Raw genomic sequence first — 22,298 nt, forward strand, 5'->3', positions numbered from 1 at the left:
AGCCTTTTGAGAGGCCTTGGTTGAAGCTGCCTTGCCAGTCATTGTAAGGCACAGTATAAAATAACACACAGCCAGGGGTAGCCACCCAAACCCACTCACACAACAAAAGACGTGATGGGTACTGGAGACTGCAGGGCACCAGAGGGAAGACTAAGCCCGAACCCTCAATTAAATCACAATTCACCTTAACACAACTAAGTGCAAAGCAATGTCCCCTGCTCTGAAGGACCTGAAGGGGTTAACAGTACAGTCTCCACACAACTGCTGTACACTCCTAAAATAAAGGTAGTGACAGCATCAGAACCATATCTAAACAAAAGATATGCGCATTATACAGCCAATGTATCTCTTATAATACATTAAAGTCTGTCCACATCCATTTAAGTATAAGTGCTGCTGAAGCAGGCACCCTCACCCCCAGTGGCAATCACTTTAATAATGGCGCCGGCCACGTGAACGCTACCGCGCTCAAGCCGCTGCCAGCACGCACACAAACACAGAACACCAGCCGCCCTCCTGACCAACGCCGGGTGTATAAGCAGCTGAGCACCCGGGGGGGTGCGGGAAAGTGAAAGTGCAGAACGTGCTCAAAACGCCGCGCTGGAGGAGATAGGATGTACTCACCGGCGGTGACACAGGCAGACTGCACGTGTATGACTGACCCTTTGGAGGGGGTCCGCAGGCACACAGAGGGTCTGGGCAGGTGCCTTTTAAAGGAGGCCCTGACAGACAGGCTGGATAGGAACCAGTGGCGCCCAGCTCCACAGTCTATCGGGAATAGCTATAAGGAGCTGCTACAACTAGTTAGGTGTTTTCGAACTAAAGTTTTTCTCTAAGGAGAAAAAGAGCAGGAGCAATGCCCCTGCATGTCCAGCTCCCTCGGCACAATTTTTCTAACTGGGGATTGTGGGGTATTAGAGGGGAGGAGCCAGCTTCTTAAAGTTATAGTGTGCTAGCTCCCAGCAAGCCAGCTCTAATTACCCACAGTAGATCGCCAGTGTCCCCTGCTGGATGTAAGAGAAACAGCATGTTTGAGCGGATTTCAGCTCAAAGCCACCCAGTGTGTATGCCCTGGCGATGAGCGCTGCCGGGAATGCCATTCTCCTTCTGGTAATACCAGCAGATGAGCGGCTTTGCAAAGCCGTCCTCTCCCCACTGATGGCGCTGGGAAGGGGAAAGCCGCCCAGTGTGTATGGACCATAACTCTATTAATCCAGGTCTATAAAATGTTTTTTTATTTGTATTCTGCAAAAAAAATAAAAAAAAAACCTGGTGCTGGTAATTTGCAAAGCTTTTGATTGCAGAGCAAACGGTCTGAAAACTTAATCAGATTGGTTTCCATCCTTCTAAATGTACTGGTGGGCAGAGTGAAAATCTTAATCCTAATGAGTTGCAGTATTTTTAATACAGTAGTTAATGATGTGAAATAAAGCCTGCGGCATGGACTCTCTCCATGGCACATCAGTAGGTATACCCTTCAGGAACTGGTTGTTTTGATAACCTAGTTAGAAAAATTAGTGCACAAGTCTAAGTTTAACTGAGTCATACTGTGAAATGTGTAATTATTTTTTTTTTTTTTTTATACAACCTCCCAGTGGTAGAAAATAAACAGGACTCCACCATGATATTTTTACACTTCTCTTTAATCATATTGCATGGCTATAGGCACTCAATGACTGGAGTGCATAGCCTCAAGTTAGTTCTGTCAGTCAGTAGCTTCTGACGGTCTCCAACTCCAAATATGTTTAGTCCCATTCATTGCACATAGTCTATTCCCTTGATATACTAATAAATGCACATTCTTCACTTCCTAATTTTTTTTAGAACTATGACCTATTCAAAATGTAATATGGCCAGTAACATATACAAGGTGTCTATTAAATTCCAGGACTGTACGTGTAGTGAATGAATGTGTAGAAACGCGTCATCATGCGTCTGTGATAGCGTAACCAATGAGGCGCGAAGGTGGAACAAATGCGCAGTGATTGCGTCTCGTTGATTTTTGTTGTCACACAGCATGCGGAACTCATGCTCCACACTTCTGAACCTTTCCTATTGTTTTTGTTCCCAAAACAACCAAATAATGTGTTTTTTATCTTTGAACTGGTAAAGTTCCTGTGCCTGATGTTTATGCCTACTGTTACTATCCAGCCATTTAATTAATAAAAAAAGTAATAAAACTTTGTTTTCATTGTGTTTGTCCTTTGCTTAAACTGTTCAATACAGTAGACTGTTGGCTTCCCAGCCTCTAGTTTCTGTAGTAATAATATGTATGTTGCCTTTCTCTATCATTCTTATGGGATACAGGGAGTCGTTCTTAACGATGGGGAAAAGAGCTTATCCGAAGGAGACAGGCACATATAAAACTTTATACAGGGTGTACTGGCTCCTCCCCTCTGCTCCCCTCCCTCTAGCTTCAGTTTAAGAACTGTGCCTCAGGAGAAGCACAGATCAGGAAGAGCTCCAGAGAGTTTTATCTTCTGTTTTATTTCTTTATTATTTTGGGGCTGCTGTTTGGACTTAACAGCAGTCCTGCGTCGTGGGAGACTAGGGGAAGGGTTCAGCTGCTGGCCACTTCAAGGTACCGAGCTGTCCCTGCCACAGGACCGCCGTCCTGAGTGGGTGATGTTACCGCGGGCATTGCGCTGCAGCGCGCACACCCCTAGTCCAGTCTGAAGACGTCAGTGGTGAGTATTACCCCGGGGTCCCCCGCCGTGGGGTCCCCGGGTTATTGTGCGGTAAGATGGCGGCGGTATGGCGGTGCCCTGCACAGGGACCGCGTAATCCCCTGCCTACACTGGGACAGGGTACAGTTCCTGTTTTGTCCAGGGCAGTTACCAAAGAGGTTTGGACATTCCCCAATGTCAGTCTCAGTATAAAACGCAGGTAAGCTCCGGCGCCATTACGCTGGGCGGAGCTTACCCAGAGTGAGACCAGCTCTGTGAGGGCGCCAAAACCTGCTTCCTGCTTCTTCCCTGGCTGCTGGAAACGCCATTGTACTGCTCCAGACACTCCTCAGCGGTGTGGATCAGAGGGAATCTGCTTGCAGAGACAGCTTCAGGTTTTCAGTGCTTGTGTACTTGTGCACTTGCCTGCTTACACTGTAAAGTACTGTTATTGATTACTGTACTGTATTACCAGCTCTTCTAATCGGAGAGCTAAGGTTATCAGGTGTATTGGTCTCCTCCATTATCCTCTGTACACCACCCCACTGGCTTGTTAAGCTGTACAAGATCAGATAAGGCTACACATAGTATTTATCTGGATTATATCACACTGCATATCCACTGTGTGTGAGGGGAGACTGTTTGTTTGTCACAATGGTGAGGAAACTTACATGTATGGTGTGCAGTGATAAGTTTGTGCCAGCATCTTCATCACCGGTTACTTGTGAGCCATGCATGTCCCCACAAAGTACTGGGGTTCCCCCACAGCTTACTGGGCAGCAGAGTAGCACGCAGGACAGCTCACAAGAGCCTGCCTGGGCTACAGGAATGAAAGCCATGCTTGAAACTGTGACTACACAGTTAACTGCTACTGCAGCACAGACCCAGAGAGTACAAAGGGAGCTGGCTATCCTCTCTGCCAGAGTGGATGTAATCACTCCCACCCCTGGGGATACTCGCAAGAGAAGGGCCCCCTCTCAAACCCCTGATTCTGGGGCTGATGATGGGGATGACGATGTTGATGTAGATGATGCAGACGCAGGTGAGGAGGAGCCTGATGCTTCACAGTCACTGTTGCGGGGCACAGCCATTAATTATGGCAATCAGGGAGGTGTTGGACCTTCCCTTAGCTGAATCCACAGCAGGGGATGCCTTTTTTTGCTACTACGAAAAAGCAACAGGTAGTTTTCCCTGAGCAGTCTGACCTGGAAAGTACATTCAAGTCAGCGTGGAATAACCCAGAACTGAGGTTTAAAGTGGCTAAAATGTTTAAATCCACGTTCCCCTTTGATCCTGAGGGACGTAAGGTGTGGGAGGAGCCACCAGAGGTTGATTCTTCTGTGTCTCGCTTAGCCAAAAAGATGGTACTCCCAGTACCAGGGTCGTCTTCACTAAAAGATACCACGGACAGAAAGGTTGAAAACACCTTGAAGTCCATTTTTACTGCTAGTGGCGCGTGTCAGCGTCCCGTATTAGCAAGTTGCTATATGGCCAAGTCTATATACACGTGGGCCTCCCAGATCCAGGAAGGTCTTCTGGGCGATATGACAGTAGCACCGGTGTCTGAGAAATTACACCATATTCAGGACACTGCTAAAGTTCTGTGTGAAGCGCAGAAAGAGTTAGGAGCCATTAACGGCCGTAACTCAGCCATGGCGGTGTCAGGGCGCAGATCCCTCTGGCTCCGGCAGTGGGTAGCTGACGCTGACTCCAAACGGAGTGTAGAAAACCTCCCCTTCACAGGTGGCAGGTTATTTGGGAGTGATTTGGACGAGTTAATCTCTAAAGCCACGGCGGGAAAGTCCACTTTCCTACCATCAACTCCACAGGCGCCGAAGCGTCCCTTTCAAGCTCACTCCCAGCAGTCCTTTCGGGCAAGTAAATTCCGCCCTAAAGCCAGGGGTGGTTCAAATGCTGCAACAGGCTCCCGTGGTAAATTCAGGAAGCCTTCTACTTCGGCCACCGCAGAGCGGCCATCCGGGGCAGCTGCAGGTAAACCCGCAGCATGACGGTCGGGCTCCACCATTAGCTCCGGCAGAGGTGGGAGCCAGACTGGCGTTCTTCGGCCAGGTTTGGGAAGCCTCGTGCCTCAATACTTGGGTGCAGGCTCTTATTACGCACGGCTACAAGCTGGAGTTTGCAGTACAGCCACCTCAGAGGTTCTTCAAATCAGGCCTCCCAGCGTCCCCAGAGGACCAAGTGGTGTTGCAGCAAGCAATCCAAAAGCTGGTACAGGCCAAGGTGATAACCCGGGTCCCTCCCCTAGAGAGGGGGCAGGGTTATTACTCGAACCTATTTGTAGTTCCAAAACCGGACGGGTCAGTACGCCCGATTCTGAACTTAAAATCCCTAAATCCCTTCTTGAAAGTAACCAAATTCAAGATGGAGTCCTTGCGGGCCGTGATAGCGGCACTGGAGGAGGGGGAGTTCTTGGCGTCCTTAGATGTGAAGGACGCCTACCTTCACATTCCCATATGGGCCCCTCATCAGAAATACCTGAGGTTTGCGCTGCTAAACGAGCACTATCAGTTTCGCGCACTGCCTTTCGGCTTGTCCTCAGCCCCGCGCATATTCACCAAGGTGATGGCGGAGATGATGGTGGTTTTAAGGAAAAAGGGTATCTGTGTGATACCATACTTGGACGACCTGCTGGTAAAGGCGCGGTCGCCACAGGAATTACAGACAGCCTTACAAGTTACCATACGGACCCTATCGGGTCATGGTTGGCTCCTGAACCTAGCAAAGTCCTCTCTGATCCCTTCACAGAGACTCCGGTTCCTGGGGATGGTGGTGGACACGGCTCTCATGAGAGTGTCCCTGCCACAGGACAAGGTGTTGGACATCCAGCAGCTGGTCACAGACTTGCTGAGAACCCCCCAGGTGACGGTGCACCAGTGCATTGTCTTATTGGGAAAGATGGTCGCCTCTTTCGAGGCTCTCCAATTCGGGAGGTTTCACAGCAGGATTTTCCAGCTCGACCTCCTGGGAAAGTGGTCCGGTTCACACCGCAAAATGCACCGGCGAATTGTGTTGTCATCTCGGACCAGACTGTCACTACAGTGGTGGCTCCACACGCCCAACCTGCTGGCAGGGCGTCTGATTGGCATCCAGGATTGGGTCTTAGTCACCACGGATGCAAGCCTCACGGGATGGGGGGCAGTGACCATGGGTCAGTCCTTTCAGGGCAAGTGGACCCTATGGGAAACACGCCTCCATATCAACAACCTGGAGTTACGTGCTGTGTGTTACGCACTTCTGAAGGCGGCCCCTCTCCTCAGCGGCCAGGCGGTCCGCATCCAATCAGACAATGCCACTACTGTGGCATTCCTGAACAGACAGGGCGGGACCAAAAGCAGGCCCTGTATGAGGGAAGCATCGAAGATCCTGTCCTGGGCAGAGAGTCACTGCCAGGCGCTCTCGGCCATATTCATACCCGGGGTGGACAACTGGGAAGCAGATTTCCTCAGTCGCCACGAGCTCCACCCCGGGGAATGGAGTCTACACCACCAGGTGTTCAGTTCTCTGGTGGCCCGGTGGGGGACCCCACTGGTAGACTTGATGGCATCAAGGAACAACTGGAAAGTATCCAGGTACTTCTCGAGGGCAAGAGACCCTCAGGCAGAAGGAGTGGACGCCCTCTCCATACCGTGGACGTTCAACAGCCTGGTGTATGTCTTCCCACCGATTCCCCTAGTGGCTCGGGTGATAAGGAAGATAAGAAAAGACGGAACCGAGGTGATTCTGGTGGCTCCAGACTGGCCACGAAGAACGTGGTACCCGGAGCTTCTAAGTTTGCAAAGGGACTCGTGGCGCCTACCCCTGCAAAGAGATCTACTCATGCAAGGACCATGCGACTTCCAGGCCTTGGAACAGCTGCGTTTGACGGCCTGGAAGTTGAACGGCAGATCCTAACTCAGAAGGGGTTTCACACTTCGGTCATCAGAACTATGACAAGTGCAAGAAAACCGGTAACGGCTGCACATTACCACCATATCTGGAAAAGATATGTGGGTTGGTGTGAACAGGAAAAGTTTACTCCTTCTGAGTTTAAACTGGAAAGGTTTCTTAGCTTTCTACAAGCAGGTCTGGAGCTGGGCCTACGTCTAGGCTCTTTGAAAGTGCAGGTATCTGCATTATCTGTTTTTTTCCAGAGGAAACTGGCTAATATACCTGAAGTGCAGACATTTCTGCCAGGAGTGTTGCATATACAGCCTCCTTTTGTGGCCCCTACTCCACCGTGGGACTTGGATGTCGTTCTGAAGTTCCTTAAATCCTCCTGGTTTGAGCCCTTGGAGGAAATTGACCTGAAATATCTAACATGGAAGACAGTGGTCTTACTAGCCCTAGCTTCGGCTAGGAGGGTCTCTGAGCTAGGGTCATTGACTTGCAAGAGTCCATATTTGATATTCTTTGAAGACAGGGCAGAATTACGCACTAACCCGCGCTTTCTACCCAAAGTGGTGTCTGCGTTCCATGTGAACCAGCCAATTGTGGTTCCAGCTGGTGGGCCTCATTCTGAGGTGCCAACGTCTTTGGACGTGGTAAGGATTCTCCGTGTCTACATCAGGAGAACAGCGAGGATTCGCAAAACTGATGGACTTTTTGTCCTCTATGACGCCCAAAAGATTGGGCATCCTGCTTCCAAGCAGTCTATTGCACGATGGATATGTGCAACCATTAAACAGGCTTATGTGGTAGCAAAGCTGCCCATGCCGGTTGGGGTGAAAGCTCACTCTACTCGTTCTGTGGGGACATCCTGGGCGGCTGCCCGAGGAGTTTCGGCCTTACAATTGTGTAGAGCAGCCACTTGGTCTGGCCAACACACTTTTGTCAAATTCTACAAGTTTGACGCTCTGGCCACTGAAGATACTCAGTTTGGGCAAGCGGTGCTGCGGCAATAGGTTCCGCACAATCCCGCCCGTTCTGATATCTTTGGTATATCCCCATCGTTAAGAACGACTCCCTGTATCCCATAAGAATGATAGAGAAAATAGGATTTTAATACCTACCGGTAAATCCTTTTCTCTGAGTTCTTATGGGATACAGGGCGCCCGCCTCTGTGCGGAGGTTTGCCTTGCTCACCTTTGTGAGTTGTGGACCAATACTGGGTCCTTCTGCTACCCTTTTTGTTCCTGGCGGACATAAGGGTGTAGGTTACCTAGGTAACTTACTGTTACATAGTGTACCTTAGAGGTTCACGAGTGTAAATTGTCACTTAGGTGATAATTCCTAAATACATTGTTCCAGTGGGAACACAGTTCAAAAAAGTTGTCATGTTGACATTCTTAGGCCTTAGACTTCCCAGGTTCTGGGGTTGCTAATGTGGTCTGTTATGTTGAATGTTGGGTGTGCTGGATGAATCTCACCACGGTAAATATACACATATTCCTCTCATATTGTTCTTCTCCTTCGGCACAGTTCACTTAACTGAAGCTAGAGGGAGGGGAGCAGAGGGGAGGAGCCAGTACACCCTGTATAAAGTTTTATATGTGCCTGTCTCCTTCGGATAAGCTCTTTTCCCCATCGTTAAGAACGACTCCCTGTATCCCATAAGAACTCCGAGAAAAGGATTTACCGGTAGGTATTAAAATCCTATTTTCTTTCCTTCAAGGAATGTATCAAATACATTTGCATATTAATACAGAGGAGTCGGCATCAGAAGTATGAGTCGGGGTTGGAGTCGGAACATTTATCTACCGACTCCACAGCCCTGCTAGAGTGTGTGTGTGTGTGTGTGTATGCATGTAGTAGGAAATTGTAAGCTCCACTGGGACAGTGAATGATAAAAACTTTCTCTGTAAAGCACTGCAGAATGTGTGTGCTATATAAATAACCTGTAATACTTCTGTTGCAGAAATTCTTGCGCACCATGCATTTTGATTAAAATTATGAACACAAAGTACTGCACAGTGTCTAAATAAAAATGTTTTATTGGCCTTGTTTACAAAATTGTCACTTTATTGCGAGATCTTTTGTAAAATATATTTTGATGATATTAGGAGTTGGAATATGTATAATTGTCTTGATCCAAACGTATTACTCATTTGGACGATTCACCTGCTTTTACCCAGAGCGGCCACTAGATGGCATCCAACAGAGCAGTTAAATAGTTGCTCCGTTTGGGCATGCAGAGCCGCAGGGCGATCCTTTTCAGATTGCAGAACCCCCCCCCCACGTGCTAGCGACCTGCAAAAAGTCTGCACCGATATGGCACTTTTGGGTTGTGCACTACACAGTGGTCTGGTTTAGCCATTTTATGTAGCAATATATCTACAACAAGCGCAATAAAATGGCTTCGCGTTACTCCTGGGCATCATATTTCCATGGAAGCTGATAAATGGGAGCAGGAGCTCAAAAGCAGCTTCTGCTTTTTTGGATGGTCCTCCACCAACACCCTGCAGTTTAATGACATTAAAGTTATGAGACCAACATAAATGGTGCAGGCCCTAGGATACATCACAGTATGGATATTTCTTTGTGTGAATTTATAGTTTTTGTTTAATGTTATAACTTATTAATCTAAGTTTTTACATTTTTGCTTGAAGAAATTCAAATTGCAGTAAACTTAGGATAAGCACTCATATCTTATAGCGTTATTTCTAGATTTATATGGAAACAAAAGTATTTTCTTATGGGAGGCTGACTTCAGGTGTGTATGTAATTTACCTCTAGAGGATAAAGTGTACATAGACTCCTTGATACTTGTCTCCCTTCAGGCCCACTTAAATGGAAAATCTCTTGTTTTTTTTTCTTCTTCCCAATAGACACAATTGTAATTGGTAAAAGTAAAACACTCAGACTTTACATATACATACTTATATATCCTGCACTACACCTGTTTATTCTCCAGCGTGCTTGCAGCTGCTCGTGCTACTGCTGCTAGTCTCTTACATACGTTTGGCGGTGTGCTAGCCGCCATATTTTACTAGGGCTTCTTCAGCGGCAGTTAGCCTGCTTTACTCTAAATAATGGAAGCAAATGTCCAAAAAATCCTGCTGGCTATAAGCCTCTTATGACAGGCTTGTTAATAAATTTGTTGTAATGCAATCTGAATATCCCCAAATACCTGGACATGCCTCTTTTATTATGTCGGGGTCCCTTCGTGGTCCTGCACATTGGCCGGACTAGTGTTTGATCCCATGTTGGATTTTGAGATGCCCTTTACATTTCTCTCCTTTATTATTTTTCTTACTAATAAAAAAAATAAAATAAATTTATATTATATTATCCTGTGTATTGTTAGAATTTTTTTTTATGCGGCTGAACCCCTTCCATTATGATCAGCACAATAATAATAGAACAAATTGGGGGACTCTTAGCCACTTTTCTGAGAGGCAGTTGCTCTGATTTAAACAATAGTAGAGGTCTTAAAGTCTAAGCCTGGGCTACATGGCAGCATGCAATTTATACGACCCCTATCAAGTGCTGCCGGACAAATCCTATGTGCAGCACCTGCAATTAGGGTGGCCAATGCTGGGATCGGAGGGATTACAGGATTTGGCCCAAAAAATGTTGGGATTTCGGGATTAGACTGCACATGCACAGTCTAATGCCGGGCAGGGTTTGAGCACCCATGGAGTGCGCAGCGTGAGTTATGCTGGGTACACACCAGCACGATGTGGCTTGTGAGCTGTTCTTCACAGGAACGCATGACCCGCTGCCGACCCACACAGAAAAGGCACCTGATGTGATCGTAATCCGGTCGCGACCCGCACCCACTACAATGTTCATTTCTCAGATCCTACCTGCTGCAGGTAGGATTTCAGAAAAGACCTAATGACCCTTGGGGACGTGCATCTCATCGGGACAACGAAATGGCCCAAAACATGGCCAATTTACATACAATCGGTCGAGATTGTATCTAAATTGGCTAATTTTGGGCCAAATCATCCTGGTGTGTACCCCACATAAGAGGTCACGCTGCACAGGCCACACCACCCACTCAACTGCCACCCTGTTCCTGCACCAGCCCCTTCGCCCTCATCAGCCCCTTCTCCTTCAACCACCGGCCCGCCCGCCTCTTCTCCTGCTGCTGAGGAGGAGGTGCACCTCCGAACCCACTATTGTTTCCTCCACTCCCAGCCTCTCGCCAATTCAAGTAAATGTGGGTACGGGGGCACAATCAGCTAACTAGGGATGCCGATCCCGAGATTGAGCATTTCTTCAAACCCGGATCCCGCGATTGAAACCCCCCCCCCCCCCCCCCCCCCCCCGGATTGTCATCCCTACTTGCGATCTCACAAAACTATCCGATGCACACAGAACTTTGCATGGAGATTATGCGCATAAGATTTGTCCATTTTTCACCCGATTTTTCATGGTCCGATCCATCAGAATCGTTTGAAAAGGGCCCAAATCGTATAAGTGTATGACCAGCTTAAGCCACATGTTTATACGGAAGTTGTCAGGTTGTTCTTGGAGACTTATGTTTTGCTGCAGTGATGAAAGCATTTGTATGTTTACCTTTTTGATCTGTTAGCATTGTCTTTTTGTTTCCACCAGAGAGTCTGACGGGAATTTAGTTGGTATGGAAATATTACCAGGGATACAAAGTGTATGACTTGTTTTGTCCTTTACATTTGTTGCACCTAATAGTGTTTTAGAAACTTAATTTTTTTGCTATTTAAAACTGATTGTGCATGACTAGCTAAGCCTGTTCAAAGCAAAAGCTTTGAAAGCTAGTCTGCTACCTTGCCATTACCTCTGTGTTTCTATATGTGAAAGAAAGATGTGGTTTTCACTCGCTGCCAGCAGATAGTGTTTATCCTAGCACCCGCCAACTTTGAAAACCCATGCAGTTCCTCTTCCCTGCCTGGGGTGTCGCTGTCTGCTGTGGTGTTTCTAGCACAGTTCTGGTTTGCATATCAGTGCTGATATACAGGCCACACTGTGCTAGAAGCACTACAGCAGATGGCGACACCCCAGGCATGGAAGAGGAACTGCATGGGTTTTCAAAGATGGCGGGTGCTAGAATGAACACTAGATAGATTATTTAAATTTAAAAAATATATATCTAAGCGATACTAACATTTATAGTGGATATTTGAATATCTCCCAGATGTTGGCACTCGAAGGATTAACATGTCGGGAAGTACCAGTTTGGCCACGCAAAGCAGCTAAACACTTCTAAAGTTCCTGTTTGGACTTCTTAAAGCCTGGTTAGGGATTTTTCTGACCCTTCAAATGCTGCGTGAAAGTCTGCCAAGTTCTAATGGGTGCTTCTTCAGAACAGAAATTGAACTGCTCCTATAGAAGCCCATAATTTTACAGAATTCTATACAGCTGGATGTTCTGAAGATTCGTTGTGGGCAAAAATATTGCTAAATGTAGAAAAAAATAAGTGGACTAGTTTGCGCTGAACTTTTTTCCGCATTAGTGTAATTTACCCTTTTGCAGTGCAATTCTTATTTTGTGCAATTCAAAGAGTCTGATTTAAAAGTTTAAATTAAATTATTTTTTTTCATTCAAAAATGGTCTTCATTGAATGTTGTACGATGTTAATTTTCTTATTTTAAAGTGGCTCACCATTAGATCTGCTACTTGGCACTAGGGCTGTTGAGCCTGGGTGGACATTGGACTTCAAAGGGTTAAAACATTTTTTCCCTAGGAATCCTATCTATTTCAGTGTTAAATTAACTGAATACTTGTAAAAACACTTCTAGAAGTAGCTGCTGTGACTATGGATATGGAACTTGAGTAAAACTTGTAGTAAATGGTAGTATAGCTCTAAAATATACCGGATTTCTGTTAATTACAGCAATTAAGTGCATTTTCCATTGTATACAATGTTCATGGCTTTGAACTTTCCATCTTTAAATGTACAGTGTGTGGACTGGAGTTCCCAATCCTTGGTCTAAACTGAATCTAGTCCAATGAAAATCTGTTGATTTTTGCCCCTAATTTATTATTTTTCTTCTGCAGTTGGTGTGATACGATGTCCAGTTTGCAGACAAGAATGTAGACAAATAGATCTAGTGGATAATTATTTTGTGAAAGACGCTAATGAATCACCAAGCAGCACTGATGAAAAGTCTGAACAGGTATGACATTTTTGCTATTGATTTTGTTCTAGTGGCATTTCATTGTGTAATTGTTTCATGATGGCTAATGCATAGTACAATGACTCTGAAGAATACCAGTACATGATGATCTTTTACTGTGAAAAATATCGCCAGAATAAGCTAATTTGACAAATGATCCTGTTGCTCTAATTAGGCATTTTAAAAATAAAAGTTGAGCATAATGTGCTTTCTAGATGTTAATAAGTAGTTTAAATCCTAAGTAAAACAATGCCCCCAATCAAATAGAAATGGCTATTGCAATAAAGCTTGCGAGCAAGGCCCTCATACCTTTTGACGGTCTAAGTACCCCGTTTGTTGTATCCCTGTCGCCTATTAAAAAGCGCGACGGAATTTGCTGCGCTATATTAAAAACTGTAAATAAATAAAGCTGTTTAGATTAGACATTAAGCACAGATCGCTCGGTGTGTATACGCCCAGCGATGGCGGTGTGCTTTCCTGTGTGACACCATCGGCTGACTAGATTTATTCTGCATGCAGTAAAAATCTAGTTAGATTGCCAATGTTCTCATGATGAGAACACTGGGCCACCAAGATCGCTCAGCACACATCGCTGATGCATCGCATGAGTGAGCGCTTGACATAGGGCTTCAGTTCCCCCATGTGTATGCCACATTACACTAGAGGTCATAATTACTTTTAATCTTTTTAATGACTTACGAGCTTGATTGCATGGTTGGATAAATTTGTATATCCCGTGGCTGTTTAGTTTACCTATGTACTTGACATGCGGTATGTTTCTACTTTGAATACTTTCCTGCATGAATTAAGACATGAGACTTATACATACAATGGTTTCAATGATGATATTTACTACATAACGTTTAAAGAAAAAAATAAACTTGAAATCTATTTTTGTAAAATATACACACCCTAAAGTGGGGATGTTTATAGTGTTACTTATATATTTTTTATTTTGTTTGCCATGTCTGGCATGTTTTGTACTTTTTTTTATTTTAGCCTTTCCTTAAGCTGTGTACACATGGGACTCCACCCTGGCGATTTTCAACTGAGCCCTGTTGTCACAGATGGCTAACTACATCCTGCCAGCCAAATATATAGGAGCCATGGCCAAATCAAGTGTTCCTGACAATCTGGCGATAGCAACTCTGCGCTGCTGCGCATAGCTATCGCCTACTGTGTACACACGAGCCGTTTCAGGCAAACCTACTAAGCTATTCTGATGTAGTAAAAATCATCTTCGAAGAATTGCCCCATGTGTACACCACTTTACTCTGTTATGGTGCTATTGAGTTTGCAGAGCTCATCAGTCCGCAAAGATAACACGTGATGTTCTGAAGTCTGATTTATTAATTTTGTATTGCAATGGGGCTATGATCCCGTGGCAGAAAATGTGGCACTACATGCAGGTTTCAGTAGTGTAACATATATTTATTTCTCTACCGTCCAATGGGATACTGGGTTGAATACTATGGGGATAGAGATCCTCCGCAGGACAGGCACACTAAAACTTTCAGTGTGGGTACACTGGCTCCTCCCCTTTATCTTTCTCCACTAGTCAGTTTAGAAAAATGTGCCTCAGGAGAGGCAGTGCTTCTGGATGCTCCAGAGGTTTTTTTTTTTTTTTTTTCTCTTCAGTTTTATTTTAGTTTATTATTTTAGGGCACTGTTTTGACCAAACGGCTGTCCTGCAAAGTGGGAGTCAGGGGAAGGGTCAGTCCCTGGCCTCTTAAGGTGCAGAGCTGACCCTGCTGCAGGACATCTGTGTACAGCATTGCGCTGTAGCGAGCAAGCCCTGCAGCTGCCGCACACCCCTGACAGGTCAGAAGTCGTCTGCGATGAGTACTGGTTGGGGGTCCCACAAGGGGACACCTCAACCGGTTGGTGCGGCAAGATGGCGGCGGCCACGCGCGACCCATGTCAGTTCAGTAAGGCCCATTCTGAATCTGAAAGCACTGAACCCCTTTCTTCAGGTGTTCAAATTCAGAATGGAGTCTCTACGTTCGGTGATTTCCAGTCTGGAACAAGGGGAGTTCCTCCATTGATGTGAAGGACACCTATTTGCACATCCCGATTTGGCCCCCACATCAAGTCTTCCTAAGATTTGCGTTGGGAAATGAACATTACCAGTTTCGGGGGCTACCCTTCGGACTGTCTATGGCCCCATGCGTCTTTACGAAGGTTATGCCGGAAATGATGTCACTCCTCAGGCTTCAAAGGGTAAATGTGATGCCTTACCTGGATGACCTGCTGCTCAAGGCGGGTTCGGAAAAGGCCGTAAAAAAATCAGTTCAATTTTTTTTATGAGTCTTTCTATTTTTTTAACTGGACAAGTAACACAAATATATTTTTAATTCTTTTTTTTTTTTCTTTTACATACCATATGCAGGGGGCACTGCTGGTCACATTACATATGCTGTGCGGCTGATTCACTTACATATTGCCGGGCGGCCCCGCTGATCTCAAATAAGGGTTGCAGGGACCCCCTGCCCGCTGGTGGGTGGCATGCAGTGGGGTCTGGCAGCGCAGGGTCATGTCAGGTAGCGCTGGTGGGCAGGAGGTCCCTGCAGTGTATGTGAGATCAGTGGCAGGGTCCCTGCAGTGGATGGGAACTAGTAGTTCTCATCCACTGCAGGGACCCCGCCGTTGATCTCACATACACCGCAGGGACATCCTGCTGCATGCCACCCACCAGCAGACAGGCGGTCAGCCCTTATGTCAGATCAACGGCGCCCCCCGCCCGTTCAGTAAAGTGCGGACCGCTGCGGAGGGGAAAGGGGGGGCACCTGGAGGAAGATGCCGCTCAGCAGCCTGGGGACCTCTCAGCCGGGATCCGACACGCAGCCCGCTCTGCTCCCCGACCCCAGAAGGGCAACAGGTGGGACACTGACCTGACATTAGGGAGAGACGGCTCCAGCAGCAGCAGCAATAGCAGACCTCCGGCTCCAGCAGCCCCAGCGCGGTGATAGCAGATGTCAGCACTCCACTGGGACTGCTGGAGCCGGAGGTCTGCTGCTGCTGGACCCGTCCCTGACCTGAGGCTGTAAGGGGGCACCTGGCAGCATCAGCGGGCTCCCCCGCCGTGACTCCGCTCCATCCCCTGCAGTGGCAGTATAGCCGCAGAAGCAGGGGAGAGTGCCGGGAGCGGTATTCGCTGTAGGGGGGAATTTTCACCGTCAGGGGTGGAGAGCCCCTGACGCATTGAATAGGGCGGACGGGCGGCTGCCCGGCGAATTGACCTACAGGGAGAATTGCGGCGAAAGTGCAGCGAATCCTACACAGGATTCGCTGCCGCCCGCGATTCTCCACATTGAATACCTGCCTAAGTAGGTTAATTGGCTGCTGAGTAAAATGGTCCCTCTTTGTCTGCCATAGTGAATTTAAACAGCGACCGATCTGAACAAGATCGCACAACAATAGTGAGTCAATTTAAAAATGTTCCTATAACATAAAGGGCCGTATTTAACGCTCCCGATTCACCGTTTTTTTTGTCGAATCGGGCTATTTCCACTCCCTGCGGTGAATCTTTTTCGCTGAAAATCTGAACCCTATTCAATGTTCACTGTTTACCGAAAGCGAACAGCGAATGCCGTCTAGTTCTCAGTTTCATGCTCGCTGCAAGTCGCTGGTGTATTTCAATGGGGTTTTCAATGTTTTCAGCCATGAGTGTATTCAATGCTAGGATGGAACTGTTTTCAGCATGATTTTTGCATTCAACATCTTTTTAAGGTGAACTGGAAAGTGATCTTTTAAAATAAAGTTTTTTTTTTTTTGGTGTAAAAAAATCGTTCATTTTATTTTGTGAAGGGGCATTTTTTTACACATTCGCAAGCAGGGGGCAGATTAGATATTCACTGCGCACTGGTCCTGCCCATTACATATGGGCAGGACCAAAATTATTTGGTGGTTTTCCAGATCCTCATATTATGGATTTGAAGCATCAGTATTATATGTACATAAAGTATCTTGCTGTGGGTCTTGTGTTCTTTGTTAAAGCTCTGCTGTAAAAATACCCATTGCACTCTATAAGAAGGAAGAAAGAAAGAACAGTATGAGAATAAAAAAACATGGGGCTGTAGATTCTCAGCAGGTCTCTGATCAACGAGTCATCTATTTCCAGATGTCTATATTTCCAGATGTCTATAAGTCATCTATTTCCAGATCAAATGGATTCTCCTATGGCTGTTGCTGTTGTAGTCCAATGTCAATTTCTCGCTAAATATGCTAAACAAAGTAAATCTATGAAGAAGTTGGGCTCCCATAAAGGTGTCTTTGTCACCATACACTGTACATGTCCTAATTCGTCCATTCGGTTAACTATCCAGGGTTCCGATATGTCATAAGGTTTTTAACAAAATTTGAAGAAAAAAAAAACAATAGACACGCATACCTGGTCACCACTGGGTATCACAGATCACACGTATGTTGCCCAAAAAGGTAATTAGAATTTCAGAATAAAACTAGATTATAACAAAAAATAACAGAAAAATAAAGTTTTTAAAGCTGGTCACCCCCCTCAGTGTCTGCGGGGATTATCGGGTTCATGCTTCAGGTGTCTGAGGTGAAGCGGTAAGAGCACAACTGCATGACCACACTAGCAACACGGTACTAGTTAAGTTGGATTCCTGCTCACACCTCAGGGGAGGATGTGAGGAGAAATACTCCAGTTTCGGATTTACGGCCCAGCCAATCCAATGGCTCTGAGCCCTCAGTCCCACCTCTATTCCACATTGCATTCAATTGAATTCCCCCATAGCATTGTTTATTAATATCCTTTTATAGAATGCCAAAGTTTTTAACATTTTTGCAATGACTATTGATCATTGAAATTAGTTTTGATGTATGCCACCAATTTTTTTTTGAATGTTAATTTTTTTTGTGTAAAATTGTCACTTAAGTAACCTAATAAAATGTAACATGCCTGCATATGATCCAATAATCATAAATATTTGAGTGTTTTTCTTTTGTGTGTTTTTCAAGTAACTGTAGACCTCATTTTATGTATTGAGTTCTTAATGAATTTTGCCTTCTTGAGAACATACCAGATACATTCTAGATTTAACTGACTCACAAAAAGATTAGGATTTATTTGTCCTAAAATTGATTTGATTTATGTTTAAATCAGTGCAAGCTCTAAATGCTTTTTTTTTTATTTGCACTAGGTTTGTACAAGCTGTGAAGACAATGCAAGTGCTGTCGGCTTTTGTGTGGAATGTGGGGAATGGCTTTGTAAGACCTGTATAGAAGCACATCAAAGGGTTAAATTTACGAAAGACCATATAATAACGAAGAAGGAAGATGTATCTTCAGGTTAGACATGTACAAATGGGTTACATACATGGATTTTTTTTTATTTATTAATGATATTTTGGAAATATAAAGGAAGTAATCATTGTTCTTGTGTTCTTAAGTTAGTCCTTTCAACTGTTCTGTGACTTTGCCCAGTACAGCAGTTGGCTGTTCAAAAATGATGGAAGGGTATCTTGTGTATTATAAAACAAACAAGAAACACAGTAAAGACTGTATAGAGCGCTCGTCAGGGCTGATTGCTCAATAGGAGCAGCTGCAAGAGGGATCTGACTAAAAAAAACATACACCCTGTTTTCTATATTTGCTTAATTGGTCATACTGGGGCAGATGTATTAAGCCTGGCGAAGAGATAAACTGGAGATAAATTTGAAAAGAGAACGCACCAGCCAATCAACTCCCAACTGTCATATTTTAAACACAGCTGATTGGCTGGTGCGTTATCTCCTTCTACTTTATCTCCAGTTTATATCCTCTCCAGGCTTAATACATCTGCCTCAATGTCTTTAAATTATTTTAAATAGTTCATCTTTTTATTTATTTTTCGCACTGATTACTCATTAGTGTTGGGTTTAGCTGACCAATAATTTTAATCTAAAAGGAGCAACAATTGACTAGCTCCGGACATGCAAGTTTGGTAGCTGAGGCCCATTATATTCTGTTTGCTGAAAATGTACATTTTGGTTTGATCAATGTTCAATAGCAGTCTAGCTATTCCCAATCCTTCCAATTCCTTGTTTTCATTTTTATCTTATGGTGTGTACACATGGTGAGAGTACCGTGCAATGCGATCCTGATGGGATCGCATGGCATGCATGCGATCTGGATAAAACTTTGACTACATAGTGCAGATCTGCACTATATAGTCAAGGCAGCCAAGACTTTCTGCTTGCGATACGTGAACACGCATCAGGATCGCAGGGGTTAAAATCCCATGCGATCTGCATGCAATCCTAATGAGATTTTGACTATAGAGTCAAAATCTCATGCAGATTGTACCTGTGTGTACACACCATAACGGATTACTGTGGGTCGTTTTAACCCTTTTGAATGACCGAATGCCTATAACTTGTCTTTACTACTCACACATGAGCACAAAAAACACTGAACACTGCTTAAGGTCCATACACACTGGGTGTCTACGCCATCATCACTGGGGTGAAAGCCGCTCAGTGCATACACACTGAGCAGCTTTCCCCATGCCCGGTGCCGTAAGCGGAGGGAGGATGGCTTTGCATAGTGCAACGCTATGCAAATCCATCCTCCAAGCCGCTCGTCTGCTGGTGTTACCAGCAGATGAACGGCTTTCCCCGCGATGATGCAGCAGCGCTAACCACTCATTGCCAACCACTCATTGCCAGGGCATACACACTGGGTGGCTTTGAGCTGAAAGATGCTCAAAACAGCATGTTTGAGCAGCTTTCAGCTCAGCCACCCAAAGTCGCCCAGTGTATATGGGCCTTAACATTATTATCCAAATGTTTGGAATTTTTAGATGCAGTTATTGGGTCAAATGGTTTGTATAATTTAGCGAAGGGGGAAGAATTGTGGACCCTGCTTAAAGTCCATCTTATGCCAAAAATTTGATACCTATCTTTAACTTGGGAACCACGGAAAAATTTGTCAGATTTCACGATCTGACAATAGTGGCCTTAAATTCATTTGACTTTGCAGCCCAAAGCAGTATTGTGCCCATGACTGAAGCCATTCATTTGTTGAATTTGTTCATTATGTGATCACATGACTACTTCTCTCAGCCTGATGAGGTTTAGCTGTATTATGTGGCTAATTCTGGCCTGTCTGGGCATGGTCAGTGCAGCGCACTCTCCTGCTGGCTGTGTATGTTAATGTACATCTACTGCAGCTATTCAATTATGGCTATATGCAATTCCTATTAGTAGTATCAGCTGAAAGAACTGTGTTTAGAAGCACATAACTGCTAAACCAGTACCGTTACCCTGTGGGCATTAAAACATCTTTATTTGCAAGACTAAACTAATGCAAGGCTGGTAGGAAAATGCGAGCACTGCAGGCAATGGGAGTATGATCGATGCAACAATTTGATAGCTCCGATGATGGCCAAAAGGGGTTGTACGGGAGAATTTAATCCCCCGTGCCCCCCCCCCATTAAAACATTTGCCAAAACCAAAGTTGTCGCTACATTAACTGTATCCAATTAAGTGGTCTGCACTTTATATAAAGTGTATACATTACCTTTTAAATGCCTTTTCCTTAGAACCAGAGATCTCAAAGAGGAGAAACTAACCATTGTGGGATATTTGTAATCCAAAAGTAGTCTAGAGAGCCAGATCATTTGCTGTACTTCTTAGATATTTAGTTTAGCTACTTAAGAAACTGGATTAAAACTAATTACTTAAAGGAATCTGTACAACTGAGTGCTTAAATTAAAGAGGAACAGTTTCAGGTGGTTTCTTAATATTGTGGGATGCATTTTGCTTACATGCAGTAAAGTAATTTCTTCTATGATCCCCATGGCAGCCATAACATTGGGATAATCCTCCCTTTCCTTTTTGTTTAGACTGTTTTTTTCTGGGAACCACTCACCTGGTGGCATACAACCTCACTCGTGCCCTTCCTTGTGTTTTTTTCCTGTATCCTAACTAGTTTGGATAGGTAGAGATGGTAATTTTTTTTTATTTCCTGCTGAGGCTTACATCTCAGGATAGGAGCTAAAAGGGGTGGCTCTCTGGCAATTGTGAGTGCTTAAATTAAACCGCAACAGCTTCTGATCATTTCTTAATATTGTGGGATGCATTTTGCCTGCATGCTCTGGGTACAGTAATTTCCTTAGAATGCATTGTTCATCCAGATGTGATACAGAGCATTATATTTACTCCATGTTTAGAACCTTTCTTTACTTGACCACGGAACTGAATTCCAGTATGAAAATGAGGATCCACAGCATTTGTGGTTACCCAGGTGTTTTAGCAATGGTGTCATCAAAATATAATGAACTTTTAAATCACAAGTCTTCCCATGTCTGAAAGAAAATGATTATTTGTATTTTTAAATAATAAAACCTAATAATGGTGACTGACTTCCAACAGAGAGAAATGTTGACTTCATAGTAAATTTGTCATAGTGGATGCAGTACAGTGGCCAGTGTTTGCTGTGTTTGCCTTATTGCTTTTAAGCCATCTTTGATCTACAAAATGGCATTCTATTTTTTTGTAGAATCGGTGGGAGCATCGGGTCAGCGTCCAGTTTTTTGTCCTGTACATAAACAGGAACAGCTCAAACTGTTCTGTGAAACATGCGACAGATTGACGTGTCGGGACTGCCAACTTCAGGAGCATAAAGAACACAGGTAATTCATTTTGTGTGGGTGGTGGTGGGGGGGAGGATATGCAGTTACTTCTTGTGCCAGTGTCTTTCATTTTTAGAGCCTAGTGCTGGGTGTGTTGTAGTTCAGGCATGTCCGACACTCACTCCTAGCACAAAAGCACATCTTTCGACAGCTATGGGCACTCACAACAAATAAATGGCTTGTGGTCAAAATTGAAATAGCAGTTGCATTCCCTACGGTTTGCAGTTTCGCTAAAATAGGCCCGCCATACTACTGACCAATATGTGATTGTGATTATTTTGTTACCACATGTGAGATATCTTGAAGAAATACTTCCATTTTAATATAAGGAGATTTGCTTGTTTTGGAATGTTGTATTTTTGCTATTCAGCTTGCTAATTGTAGGTATCAGGACTTTGACAGAATATTGAGCCCTCTCTTGGACAACATAAGATGTTCTAGTTATCGGTTTCCAGTGTGTTCTGCTGCTTTCGCATAGTGTTGGCTTTGTACTATAAAGGGGATAAAAAATAATCTGTCTTGCTGGTAATCAGTGGTGATGTGGGCTATTTTAGATCAGTTTAGCCGTTTATATTAATTATGCACATGTAGTTTTGACTTATAGTACCAATTGCTCTCCCAAAAGATGATGTATGGCATGTGCAGTGCCTATTGCTGCAGTAATCTTTCATCAGTGGCAGTGTTTGGTGTATTGTGCAAAGGTCTGATTACAGTTGAACCATGTCTGAGCAGAAGTATAGCCATTCTCAATAGTCTTTGATTAATAGTAAGATTGGACTGCAGCTATACAATTTCATCTGCATTCAAAAAAGGCTGATAAAGGAACAATAGGTTACACTCTGCTGGACAGAAAATGTAAGCTCATAGTCCAGTATCTTAAGCTTATCTGAGTTAGGAATTTACTATATACCGGTATCTGTCACATTACTGTAGCTTTTTTTTCTGTAAAGTATCTTA

The 22,298-nt window shown here is 44.6% G+C and overlaps 1 protein-coding gene across 2 annotated transcripts in view; it reads left to right on the forward strand.

Moving 5' to 3' along the window:
* Nucleotides 1-22,298, forward strand: part of TRIM33 (tripartite motif containing 33) — a 101,301-nt gene that overhangs the window by 26,729 nt on the left and 52,274 nt on the right. For both annotated transcript variants that reach the window (XM_083172752.1, XM_083172751.1), the window contains exons 2-4: nucleotides 12,588-12,706; nucleotides 17,869-18,016; nucleotides 21,209-21,341. In XM_083172752.1, the coding sequence (XP_083028878.1) occupies nucleotides 12,588-12,706; nucleotides 17,869-18,016; nucleotides 21,209-21,341 (400 nt within the window). The remainder of the gene's footprint in view (nucleotides 1-12,587; nucleotides 12,707-17,868; nucleotides 18,017-21,208; nucleotides 21,342-22,298) is intronic.

This window comes from Crinia signifera, chromosome 2 (assembly GCF_055691185.1).
Source record: "Crinia signifera chromosome 2, ASM5569118v1, whole genome shotgun sequence".
NCBI lineage: Eukaryota > Metazoa > Chordata > Amphibia > Anura > Myobatrachidae > Crinia > Crinia signifera.